General features: G+C 44.9%; 1 protein-coding gene across 19 annotated transcripts in view; it reads right to left on the reverse strand.

Annotated features, from left to right (window-relative positions):
* kif1b (kinesin family member 1B) overlaps nucleotides 1–13,824 on the reverse strand; it is a 223,871-nt gene that overhangs the window by 16,379 nt on the left and 193,668 nt on the right. For all 19 annotated transcript variants that reach the window (XM_080215363.1, XM_080215361.1, XM_080215347.1 and 16 more), the window contains 5 exons: nucleotides 12,194–12,308; nucleotides 7,062–7,195; nucleotides 6,152–6,213; nucleotides 3,457–3,602; nucleotides 1,108–1,347 (listed from right to left, as the gene is read on the reverse strand). In XM_080215363.1, coding sequence (XP_080071489.1) covers nucleotides 1,108–1,347; nucleotides 3,457–3,602; nucleotides 6,152–6,213; nucleotides 7,062–7,195; nucleotides 12,194–12,308 — 697 coding nt within the window. The remainder of the gene's footprint in view (nucleotides 1–1,107; nucleotides 1,348–3,456; nucleotides 3,603–6,151; nucleotides 6,214–7,061; nucleotides 7,196–12,193; nucleotides 12,309–13,824) is intronic.

A 13,824-nucleotide genomic window follows, 5' to 3' on the forward strand; every position in this document is an offset into this window, starting at 1 on the left:
CCAGCACGTCTTTCGGACTGTGGGAGGAAACCCTTGCGGACACGGTGGGGGACAGAGGGAAACGTGCAGACTCCGTACAGACAGTGACCTTAGCCAGGAATCGAACCTGGGTCCCTGGTGCTGTGAGGCAGCAGCGCTAACCACACTGCCTCCAAATGGAACAGTGTTGCCTGGAGAACTAAGACAGTGAACTTGTGGTAAAAGAACCTGGGCCAGCCTCAGGCACAGGTGAGCAACATGTAAATTATTACCATAGAATCCCTACAGTGCAGGAGGCCATTTGGCCCATTGAGTCTCCACTGACTCTCCAAAAGAGCATCTTGCCTGGACCCAGCCTCACCCCCCACCCACACCCTCTCCGTCCTATCTCCATAATCCTGCACATTTGTCATGGCTAATCCATCTATACCTATACATCTTTGTGGGAGGAATCCAGAGGAAATCCTTGCAGACACAGGGAGAACATGCAAACTCAACACAGTCACCCTAAGCCGGAATTGAACCCATCATTTAATTCACAGCCCATCAGTTCCTAGCACAGCATCAGAAAAATCTGTTTATCTTTGGCCAGGGCCAATGGAGAGACCATTCAATTATTTCAAAACCAAAGAACTGAAACCTTTAACAACAAGAGGCCAGCAAGAATTCTTCCAAAACTAACTGTCACTAAGCCAAAGTTCCAAGTCTGCTCACAATAAAACAATTGTACCAAAATTGAATGCAAGCTCTGAGCTGACGCATTAAATTTTTAATACAACCTTTACATTCTTTAACCAAAAGAGAAAATGCTGGAAAATCTCAGCAGGTCTGGCAGCATCTCTAAGGAGAGAAAAGGAGCTGAGGTTGAGTCCAGATGTCAAAGCTTTGACAAAGGGTCATCTGGACTCAAAACGTCAGCTCTTCTCTCTCCTTACAGATGCTGCCAGACCTAAGATTTTTCTCTTTTGATTTTGGATTCCAGCATCCGCAGTAATTTGCTTTTATCCAGCCCTTTACACTCTTTATTCCAGTTGGCACGGTGAATGACCCATGAGTTTTTTTTTTCCATCACAGCACACGTATCCCACCCTGAATGGCTTCTCAAGGCTGTGCCTCATTGAGCTGTACCTTGGTTGCCAGTTCTTTCTCTCGATCCACGAGGCTCTGAATGTCTGCTGAGTCATATCCGCTGCTTTCACTGGGCGTGACAGCGCTCTCGAACGTTGTGGTAGATATCTGTGAGGAGATGCTGGTCGAGGTGCTGAGCGTACCACTGCTCATGCTGGGCGAGAGGGAATCACAGAGAGATTTGGAAGTCGTTTCGCCGAGTTTCTCACGCAGCAGCAGCAGATGGCGTGTCCTCTCAACCTTCAGAAATACACCACAGGTTAGCGGCCTGAACATATAAAAAAAAGTGTTCAAAGTACAGAAGCATGATACTGAGATATACTAAACACCTGTGTTCATTTGTCACATGAGGAAAAATTGCACAGGGGCAGGGCCATGGGGAAAAGGCAGGTATGTGGGACTGGTCTTACAGAAGGCCAGAATGGACACAATGGGATGAATGGCCTCCTTCTACAATTTCCAAAGCTAATTTTCAGTTCAACATAAATGGAGAAAAGTAGAAATATTCTCAAATTCAGCCCTTCGCGCCAGCTCCGCCATTCAGTCAGATCATGGCTGATCTCTCCCTGGTCTCAAATCCACCTCGACACCTGTTCCCCATATCCCCTTACCCCTTTCTCCATTAGAAATATATCTATCTCCGTCCTGAAACCATTTAACGATTCAGACTCCACTGCACTATGCTTTAAATCAGAGGATAAAACGTGGGACAGATAAGGGGGTGGAGTAGATTTCTTGTGCTTTCAGTGTGACGTTGCAGGTGCATTTCTTACACAAGGACACAATTCCTGGTGGGGAACTTTTACTTAACTTAATTGGGTTTGCTTTGAGCATTTTCAAAGGCTATTGTGGGTAAACATTTGTTTCCAAGCTGTAGGTGAAAATTTTGAAATCTTACTTTATCCAGAAGCAATAGTTTATCCTGGAATACTGAAGGTGAATGCACCATTCCAGCACAGGGCTGGAAGACAAGCAAAAGGAAAAACCTGCACTTTCTGAACACTGCTCTCAACTCGAAGAACTCCCAAGTGTAAGCTTCTTTGCTAGACATCACTGCAAATCTGTTCTGACAATAGTTCTAGTTTATTTATTAGAATCACAAGTAGGCTGACATTACCACTTGTGACGTTAGCATACTTTGAGGAAGTTTTTTTTAAATCATGATCTCTGCAGCTCTTACAGCCTCAGTTTGTTTTTCTCATTGTGGCCAGGCTGTCTACGAGAGTCCTTTTAATGTTGCTTAAATGGGATCTGTTTGTGTTTACTCCGGGATTTGTTTTATGATGCTGCACTGTTAGGAGAAAAAAAATTGGTTTTGCAGGTCAAGTGGCAGAAGTTCCTTCATTTTCAATTCTGGGCTGTAGTCTTAGAAGGGACAGCAAACTAAAAAAACCTTTTCACTCTCTCCCTATTGTTTTGGAAATTCTGCTGGTTATCTGAAAGCAAATTCTTAACCTTTCTGTAGTAAAGATTCTACAGTTGGTAGCTTGACCAGAGAGTCTCTCCCTGGGGGTTCTGATAAGCTATTTTGACTTCAACTTGTTCTGAGTGAATCCAGAGGACTGCAGATTTCAGCCAAAGGACTCAATTTCCAGTATCATGTGAGCATTAGTCTTTGCTGTGTTGAATCTGTTTAAAGGGTTTTGTCTATGGGAGTTTTTAGTTTCAATTGGAACACATTAGATGTATCTGTTAAGGGGTTATATTATAGTGGTTGCTCTGTTTCTTGTTTGTAATTGGTAAAAAATTGTTGCTAATTTTCTTACTATACATTTTAACTATATTCTTAAATAAACTTATTTGATAAAAGCTCCCTAGTGGGTCATTCGAATCAAACCTGAAGTGAAACATATCATGTTTATTCGAACCAAATTCAAGCTGCAAAACTTATGATCCAGGTGGGCTCCATAAAACAGTTTCTGACCTGAACCATAACACACTGCAATGAAGTTACTGTGAAAATCCTCCAACTGCCACATTCCAGCGGCTGTTCGGATACACTGAAGGAAAATTTAGCGTGGCCAATGTACATAACCAGCATGTCTTTTGGATTGTGGGAGGAAGCTGGAGGTTATAATAGGTTATCAACCTGAAACGTTAAACTCTGCGAGGACGATGTTACTGCCCATTCACGTCGCGCTCGAGCTGCAGCGAAGACAGAGAATTTGACAACAAGCCAAATCTCCGTTCGCTGCAGGGGAATGGGGAAAATTCCGTCAGCGTGAACAGTTGGAAAATTCCAGCCTCTGTAGACGCTGCCTGACCAGACTGAGTGTGGCACGTTTGCATTTCAGATCTCCTGCCCCCACGTATTTTTGGTTTTGTAAATCTGTTCCGCGCTCTGCTTACCTCGTGCAGGAGGTCCAGTTTTTCCAATTCCCACTGATGTTCCAAGATGAGGCTATCCCCGCGAGGTCTCCATCCAGCGAGATTCTCCTCTCCTCGCACGTAGGCAACCGAGGTGTCCAAAATTTTTCTTCGTCTCCTTTGCATTCCTGGAGCAGAACAGACCATTGTTCCATCCACGTTAACCAGTCTGTGTTGCACAAACACAACTGCCGCCAAATACATTTTCACCCACACACACGTGGGAAACATACGTCAGAAACGTAACCCACGTGGAGTGAGGATTTGTGGAGTCAGATTATATGTAGGTGGGCAACTTACGTGACACTCTGTCTGCCGCACCCAGGGGCACAGGCACTATTCACAGATCTCTATCTTATAGATGTTTCGGTTGGTCATCTTTGCAGGCTGTTACTGTGTGTCCCTAAACCATTTTTCGAATTTCCGGTTGCTGTAACGTACATTCACACCACTGCTGGTGACAGAATTAAGTGGTGCCATGGTCAAACTATAGTAGAGCCAAACTCAGGTTACAGGACATAAGAGAATGATTGAAATAATGTGGAAAAGATAGCAAAACTAAACAAAAAAAAAAGGACTAAATACAAAAATCACTGAAATGAGGTTGACAATCAATAACAACATTGAAAAGGCAAGGTGAGCCCTCCTGGGATTGTTCCCGACTGTCTGAGGAGGGTGGAGAGGAATGTTACAGAGTATTTTCCTCCTTCTGGATTTATTTCTGCATTTGTCTCTCTCCCTGGGGTTACCCTAGCTGCAGGGTTGGGATGAACTGTTTTACCATGATGGTCCTGGCGGCTTTTGAGGTGCAGGGCGAAAAAAGGGTGAGAAAGAGGGGAAAAACGAGAGAGAGAGGGGCGGGGCGGGGGGGGGGGGGGGTGGGGGGGGGTGGGGTGGTGTGTGTGTGGGTGGTGGTGGTGGGGGCAAAGAGAGAGAGAGAGAGTGTGCATGTGGTGAGGGGTGGGGAAGAGACCCTCTCTAGAAACCTGCAATTTCCTGTAACCAAAATCAATTGTGTGTTATGATAAAACGACATTTTCAAGGCTTGTAACAAGGTAACACTCAGGATGTGCATCATGGTTAATGACGGTTAATCTTCTCTCAGTATCCACTGATCAATATACTTCCTGAAAATATACTTCAAGGGAGATCGTATTAACCTCATTGCTTCTTCCTCCATCACGCTGTTTGTAGGTGTAAGATGGGACAAAGTTCACCAAATAAAAGTCAGGCCACGACTGCAAAAATAGTCAAAGTCAAACATTCCAGGGTCTTGTGAAATTGATGAATTTTAATCCAACCACAGATGGACAAGAAACTAGACTTTTAACGATAAACTGTGAAAAGACACCCACCATGTCAGTTAAAAAGAGATGTCACCTATCCATGGCCAGCAGTGCTGCCTTTTAACTCCAGGGACCCAGGTTCGATTCTCGGCCTTGGGTCACTGTCTGTGTGGAGTTTGCACGTTCTCCCCGTGTCTGTGTGGGTTTCCTCCAGGTGCCCCAGTTTCCTCCCATACTCCAAAGACATGCAGGTTAGGTGGATTGACCATGGTAAATTGCCTCTTATTGTTCCAAGATGTGTAGGTTAGGGGATTAAGGTAAATATGTGGGGTTGCAGGGATCGGGCCTGGGAAGGATGTTCTGTTGAAGAGTCGGTGCAGACCTGATGGGCCAAATGACCTCCTGCTGCACTGTAGGGAATCTATGATATGGTTATGGTACATCTCTTTGAATACGGCAATAGTTCTGGGAAAAATAATTTGAACAACTAAAAGGCACAAATTAGATTTGAAGCTGATGAGATGCATGAGTTTGGGTGGTCAAAGAATAGCATGATGGTTACTGTGACATGTGTCATTGCATGTGCCTTTCTGATGACTGAAGGAAATCAGGAACTTTAAAGAGTGACCCACAAGGGCAGCACAGTGGTTGGTACTGTTGGCTCACAGCGCCAGGGATCCAGGTTCAATTCCCGGCTTGGGTCACTGTCTGTGTGGAGTTTGCACATTCTCCCCGTGTCTGTGTACTCCTGTTTCCTCTCAAAGTCCAAAGATGTGTGGGTTAAGTGGATGGGCCATGATAAATTGACCCTTAGTGTCAGGGGGACTAGGAGGGTAAAAACCTAGGATTACAGGGATAGGGCCTGGGTGGAATTGTTGATGGTGCAGGTTCGATGGGCTGAATGGCCGCCGTCTGCGCTGTAGGGATTCTATGATCTGGACAACCTAAAAAAACATCGGGTTGGGAACTCAATGGGCTGGGTGGAAACCGGAGCAGATTTAAACAAAGCTCTGTTCAAATGGACATGTGGGGGTACATTTTCCTGCCCCATTGCCACGGGAATTGTGACAGGTGGAATGGAAAACGTGACAGACGTTCAAAAGGTCCACTGATCTCCGGCAGGAATTTCCAGTCCTGGGGGGTGGACGTAACTGGAAAAACTGACTTTGATGGCATTCACGTTCACTGCACAATGGCTGCTATAACTCTGAGAACGTGAGTTCAACCACTTCCTCAGGATAACGAGGGACAGGTGAAAACACACCCTTCGCCAGCAAAACTCATATTCTACTCAGACGTTCCTGGGGTGCACGTCCGTGTATGTGTGCGTTGTCATGATGAGGTGAACAGTTTAATAATCAGATACCAGATCACCAGAATCTTGGCCTTACCAGGGCTCCCCGTGTCAGCCATTTTGCATAAACTGAGCTCGTAGACGCCGCTGACTCGGTTACTGAAACAACGATAAACAGAATTACCACTTTTTGTCCTTATCGTTTAATACCCCCCTTCACCCATCGCATACGCAACCACAAGTCACAAGAATCAAACAGTGCAGAAGAGGCCCTTCGGCCCATCAAGCTTGCACCTACACGCGAGAAACACCCAATCCCCCGCCTAATTCCATTTACCAGCATTTGGCACGTAGCCTTGAATGTTCTGATGTGCCGTGTGCTCATCCTTTTTACTGTAAATTCATTCGCTGGGCACGGGCATCGCTGGTTGGGCCAGAATTTATTGGCCAGCCCTAAGTTGCCCGAGAGCAGTTGAGAGTCAACCACATTGCTGTGGCTCTGGAATCATGCGGAGACCAGATCAGGTAAGGACGGCAGATTTCCTTCCCTAAAAGGGACATTAATGAACCAAACGGGTTTTTCGGACAATGACCATGAAACTATCAGCAGATTCTTAATTCCAGATTTTTTTTTTGTTGAATTCAAATTTCACCATCTTCCGTGGTGGGATTCAAACCCGGGTCCCCAAAACAATTAGCTGAGTTTCTAGAATAGTCTAGCGATAATACCACTGGGCCATTGCCTTCCCCTAGAAAGGTATTTTTTAAAAGGTTGCGAGGCAACCTGCCTCCACCATCCGCCCAAAACAGATCATTTCACACTGTCTGCTTACAAAAGTTGACAGTCATTTTAAAGTCCCAAAGCAACAATATATAGCCCACTTACACATAAAGAAATGTGACTGGGTTAAATTTGACAAAGTATTTCCTAATTTATTTTTAAGCCGGTAACGTTTTAAAACCCCATTTAGCATCTTCCCTTATTGGATTGTGAGAGGGTTAAGTACCAGTCGGGTGTTTTGGCATAGCCACTGCCAAACAGGTTACGCAGGGATCGCGGAGGTGAAATCTTGGCGTCCCGCGAGTAGAAGATCATACAGATGTCCTTGGTGATTATTGCGGGCTGAATGCAGTGATCAAGCTGAAAGAAACAAAATCAAGAGTCAAAGCGCACAAAAGTATTACAAGTCCAGCAAATCGACATCATTGCACAAACAGTTGGAAAAAGTACAGCTAGCTGTGTCCTGAGTTTATGACCTAGGTTCATGAACGGACGATCACGTTTGACTAATTTAGTGGGATTCTGTGAGAACGTGTGCACTGGATAGTGGTGAACCTGTGGATGTGGGGTACCTGGACTTTGACAAGATTTCCCCTCCAAAGACTGCTACATGAGATAAAAAGGAGGCATGGTGTTATGGGTAATGTATTAGCATGGATAGAGGATTGATTAACTAATGGAAAGCAAAGAGTGGGGGTAAATGGATCTTTCTCTGTTGGCAATCAATGACTAGTGGTGTGTCTCAGGGATCAGTGTTGGGACCGCAATTGTTTATGATTTATATAGATGATTTGGAGTGTGTCAAAATTTGCAGATGGCATTAAGATGGGTAGCACAGCAAAGTGTACAGAGGACCCCGAGTCTGCAAAGGGATATAGATAATCTAACTTAGTGGGCAAGGGTCTGGCAGATGGAGTATAATGTTGGTAAATGTGAGCTCATCCATTTTGGTAGGAATAACAGCAAAATGGACTATTATTTAAATGGTAAAAAATTGCAGCATGCTGCTGTGCAGAGACTTGGGTGTCCTTGTGCAAGAATCTCAAGGAGTTGGTTTGCAGGTACAGCAGGTAATTAAGAAAGCAAATGGAATTTTGTCCTTCATTGCTAAAGGGATGGAGTCTTAAAACAGCGAGGTTATATTGCAGCTTTCTAAGGTACTGGTGAGGCCACACCTGGAGTACTGTGTACAGTTTTGGTCTCCTTACTTGAGAAAGGATATACTGGCACTGGAGGGGGTGCAGAGGAGATTCACTAGGTTGATTCCGGAGTTGAGAGGGTTGGCTTATGAGGAGAGACTGAGTAGACTGGGGCTATACTCACTGAAATTCAGAAGAATGAAGGGACATCTTATTGAAACATATACGATTGTGAAGGAAATAGATGAGATAGAAAAGGGAAGTTGTTTCCACTGGCAGGTGGAACTAGCACTAGGAGGCATGGCCTCAAAATAAGAGGAAGCAGATTTAGGACTGAGTTGAGGAGGAATTTCTTCACCCAAAGGATTGTGAATCTGTGGAATTCCCTGCTCAGTGAAGCAGTTGTGGCTACCTCACTGAATGTTTTTAAGGCAAGGATAGATAATTTCTTTATCGTTCAAAAATTTAAGTGTTATGGCGAGCAGGTGGGTAAGTGGAGCTGAGTCCACAAAAAGATCAGCCATGATCTTATTGGATGGCGGAGCAGGCTCGAGAGGCCAGACGGCCGACTCCTGCTCCCAGTTCTTATGTTCTTTACCTCACAACATCCCACTGGGGCAGTTAGGGATTAGCAATGATTAAATCCATAGTCAAATGCAGGACCAACTTACTTTGATTTGATTTGTCACATTGAATCCCTACAGTGCAGAAGACGGCCATTCAACCCATCGAGTCTGCACTGACAACAATCCCAGCCGGGCCCTATCCCACTAACCTATGCATTTACCCTAGCTAGTCTCCCTAACGCTAATGGGCAATTTTAGCATAGCCAACCAACCTAACCCAAACATCTTTGGTGTGTGGGAGGAGACTGGAGCACCCAGAGGAAACCCATGCAGACACGGGGAGAATGTGCAAACTCTGCACTGTGGCCCAAGCCGGGAATTGAACCCCGGTCCCTGGCGCTGTGAAGCAGCAGTGCTAACCATTGTGCCACCATGCCACAGGCACTGTTTGCTGGCATAAGATGGTATAAGATGATGAATGGGATGGATAGGATAGAGGTGGAGAGACTCTTCCCGCTCAAAAAAGACAGTAGGACTAGGGGGCACAGCCTCAAGATAAAGGGGAGGCGGTTTAGAACGGAGTTGAGGAGGAACTTCTTCACTCAAAGGGTGGTGAATCTCTGGAATTCTCTGCCCGTTGAAGTGGTGGAGGCTGCCTCGCTAAATATTTTTAAGAAGCGGGTTGATGGGTTCTTGATAAGAGAGGGGATTAAGGGTTATGGGGAGAGGGCGGGAAAGTGGAACTGAGCCACAACAGATCAGCCATGATCTTATTGAATGGCGGGGCAGGCTCGAAGGGCTGGATGGCCTACTCCTGCTCCTATTTCTTATGTTCTTATGTTCTTATGTATTGTTTCTTGCCCGCCATATAGACAAAACATACTGTTCATAGAGTAGATAGGGGAGGAGAGAGTGGAGATTATATACAGTCATAGCTAGGACGTAGAGAAAGATCAACTTCAAATAAGTTTGGTCCATTCAAAAGTCTGATGGCAGCAGGGAAGCAGGTGTTCTTGAATCTTACTGGTGACTGCACATGACTCCAGGTCTGGCGCATCATCGACACAGTAAAAAGATAGACTGTGCATCAGAATATGATGATACCAATTCTGACTCTTCTGTCACTCAATTTGACATCAGAACTGTCACGTCAAATTGATGTCTCAAGAAGACAACAAAATGACTGCAAACCTCTAGAAAACAAGTTACGATACAAATCAATTCCAGCCCCGGGTGACTGTCTGGGTGGAGTTTGCACGTTCTCCCTGTGTCTGCGTGGTTCCTTCCGGGTGCTCCAGTTTCCTCCCACAGTCCAAAACCATACAGGTTAGTTGGACCGGCCATGCTAAATCGCCCCTTAGTGCCCCAAGGTGTCTAGGTTAGGGGGATTAGTGGGGTAAATACATAGAGTTACGTGGGTAGCACTTGGGTAAGATGCTCTGTCGGAGAGTTGGTGCAGACATGACGGGCCAAATGGCCTCATTCTGCACTTAGGAAACATGCTGTCAGAGTAAGATGGCCAACTCGCAGAGATGAGGTTTTATTGGGGCCATGAAAATGAAAGCTTGATTCAAAAATATGCACTGTCGCAAAAGGTTATTGCAAGATGTGATGGTCAGCACAGAGGTATTCCTACAGTTTTCTATGCTGAACCGTGGTGTCTCTGCATCTCAGATTTCATCTCCCTTCAAATTGCAGAGAAATCCATTTTCCAAACAGCATCACATCTGTATTACCCTAAAGAGTTTTATTATTTAACTAGGATACCATTGAAGTTGAATGGATGAAGAAAAGGTCAGAATATCCTATTCTCATGAATGTTTTATACTTCAGATCCTTGTCTTGCATCTCATAGCCTTGTTCACCTTCTCGTCAGCTCCACTTCACCTTCTTGGGAAATCTACCTTTGTTTTAAGGGATTTATATTTGTAGAAATAAGGCATAGTTTTAAATAGGTTTATTTTAATGTTCCTGTACTTAGGAAGGTGAAACCTACAGTTAGATTCATGCTGGACAAAGTGGTTTGTATGTGTGGGGCTTGGTTTCAATTCCAGCTGTGATTCTATTATGTTTAGAGATGGTTACTGCATGAAGGGTAAATAGAAGTAAGTCATTGCTGAGCAACTGGAGGCCCTTTTTAAGGGAAGGGTTTTTTTGTTCTTCATTTTAGCTGGGTATATTGCAGTTTGAGACAGGACACCAGGGAGTGAACATTCTCAACTCTGCCAGGAGAAGCTGGACAAGACAAGGGAGCTGGAAAGATCCAGGCTTCCTAAGGAAGGAGATAATTAGGGAGTTGGGACCCAGGCTCAATTCCAGTCCTGGGTCACTATCTGTGTGGAGTTTGTACATTCGCCCCATGTTATGTGGGTTTCCTCCAGGTGCTCTGGTTGCCTCCCACAGTCCAAAGATCTGCAGGTTAGATAGATTTTCAACATAAATTCATAGTGTTATGTTGATAAGGTAAGATGCTCTGTCAGACAGGCATAGAATCCCTACAGTGCAGAAGGAGGCCATTCAGCCCATCAAGTGTGCACTGACAACAATCCCACCTAGTCCCTATCCCCATAACCCCACATATTTACCCCGCTAATCCCTCTAACCTATGCATCCCAGGAGTCACTGTAGGCTTGATGGGCCGAATGGCTTCCTTCTGGACTGTTGGTATTCTATTCTTTGATAATCCAATTACTTCATGTTTATAAGTGTTTTACTTGTTAAAAATTAATTAGCCAGCCTGTGACTCTGTTCCTTCACATTTTCTAAAAAAGTAAAGTAGTTATGGGGTGGAATTTTCCCATCCTGCCTGCCATGGGAATCGTAGTGGGTGAGACATGGACCACGCAAAGTTCTGTTAACCTCGAGTGGGATTTTCCCGCTTTGGGGTGAGTGCGGTCAGGAAATCCCACCCATGGTCTTTTGAGCCAGGGTTCCATTCTGGGATCTTCCTGTCCAGCTGTAACACCAGCTGGGGTCGTAACAACTTGGAGACTAGACTAGATCTCAACTCACTGTATATGAAGATCAACTGGTATATATAAAGAAGCCATTGTACATGTAATCTGTTAAATACTGCCCAATTTCCACTGGAAAGTCAGCAGAAGGAGAACATTAGACAGAGCCATGGAGGCTTACAACATGGAAACAGGCCCTTCTGCCTAACTTGTCCATGCCACCCTTTAAGCTAGTCCCAATTGCTTGCATTTGGCCCAGATCCCTCTACATCCATGTTAACCCATGTAACTATCTAAATGCTTTTTAAAAGACAAAATTGTACCCACTTCTACTACTGCCTCTGGCAACTTGTTCCAGACATTCACCACCCTCTGAGAAAAAATTGCCCCTTTTGTATCTCTCCTCTCTCACCTTAAACCTATGCCTTCTAGTTTTAGACTCCCCTGCCTTTGGGAAAAGATATTAACTATCTAGCTGATCTATGGCCCTCATTATTTTATAGACCACTATGAGATCACCCCTCAGCCTCCTACGCCCCAGGGAAAAAAGTCCCAGTCTAACCAGCCTCTCCTTATAACTCAAACCATCAAGTCCCAGTAGCATCCTAGTGAATCTTTTCTTACATTTGAGATGCTGTGAAATGAAGCTGGTCATCAAAAAATATCGCTGATTTATTAGAAACAGATGAGGAGACAAACCTCCAGGTATGCAGAGAGGGTCATGTAGATTCTTTCACCGTACGGAGTCACACGGTTTAGAAGGAGGGAGTTATGTAGAGAGCTATCCCAAACGGCCTCAAACCGATAGAAACTTCTGGAGACAGAGAGAGATACAAGCAAAATTGGTCAATACTATACATTAGCATCTTAAACTGGAAGACAAACAGAACAGAATATCCAGTGTTTTTACATTGATTCTATTGACTAACCTGAGACAGACATTTTACAGGTGCTTCCTAAGAATACAGCATCACAACGGCAACACAATGTGACACTTTGAAACTTCTGCACGTGAAAATATACTTCAGTGTCGACCTTCTGAACACTATATCCTTTCTAAAATTTAATTATGAAAAAAAAAATCGCTGCTTGGTTTTACCCACTCATTCCCAGAATACATTCAAAACAACCAATGTGGATCCACACTTATTTTCCTTTTGGAATAGTCACTTTACCCAACAACCTTTCCTCAAGCTACCCATTCTGCAGTCCCACAAGTGTTGGCAATTCTGTGGTGCCATATCCAGTGGCTGTTCGTCATTAAAACATAGGGGTGGCATGATGGCACAGCGGTTAACACGGCTGCCTCACAGTGCCAGGAACCCGGGTTCGATTCCCGGCTTGGGTGACTGTGTGTGTAATCTGCCATTCTCCCCGTGTCTGCGTGGGTTTCCTCCCACAGTGCAAAGATGTGCGAGCTATGCTAAATTGTCCTTTAGTATCAGGGAGACTAGCAGAGTAAATATGCGGCCTTTTTGGGGGGGATTGTGGTCAGTGCAGACTCAAAGGGCCAAATGGCCTCCATCTGCACTGCAGGGATTCTATGTAGGGCATACGAGTGTTTATTACCACCGGCATTCCACACTGAGGAACAACTTCAGCAGAAAATGGATTAAATCTCTTATCCCTGTAAAGTACTTGACCATCAGCATCAGTCATGGTCCAGAATGTTGTCGTACTGCCATTTATCAGCATTGACAATGCAATGTTGGAGATTGTTGATTGCTTCCCATGTCCAGACTTAATCACCAGCAAATGTCACTTGATGCTGAAATGAACATGCGCACAGCTAAAGCTGCAGCTGTTATCACCTAACTGAGTAAGAATGGAACAACAGCAACCCGACAGAGAACACCAAATAGCATATCTGCCAAGTCTGCATCGTCAATGCCCTCCTCTACAGTAGCGAGACCTGGACAACAGATGCTAGGCAGAGAAAAGGTGGAATAGTTTTCCATATTGCTGTACCGGTCATATTTTTGGCATCAATTAGCAGAGCAAAGTCACCAACTCAAGAGGTGCTGGAGCGTGCTAAGTCCAACAGCAAACGCACAATGCTAAATCAATGACGTATATGCAACGTTGGCCAGGCTCAAGGACCTGTAAGGTGAACTTGTCCATAGGGTCACAGTCTCCTGGGTGTCCAAGCTTCTGCCACAAGAACATTTGGAAGTGAGATATGAAGATGGCAGACATTGACTCAGACACAAGGGATGCAGTGATCTTTGGAAACTGACAGTTGAGGTGGGGGGTGGGGGGGTGCGGGGCGCAACGGAAGAGAGACCAAACAGAAAGCTCAGCTGGCTGAGATAAGAACCCAAAGCAGCAGC

This window comes from Carcharhinus amblyrhynchos, chromosome 30 (genome assembly GCF_965287045.1).
Source record: "Carcharhinus amblyrhynchos chromosome 30, sCarAmb.v2.hapA, whole genome shotgun sequence".
NCBI classification, from domain to species: domain Eukaryota; kingdom Metazoa; phylum Chordata; class Chondrichthyes; order Carcharhiniformes; family Carcharhinidae; genus Carcharhinus; species Carcharhinus amblyrhynchos.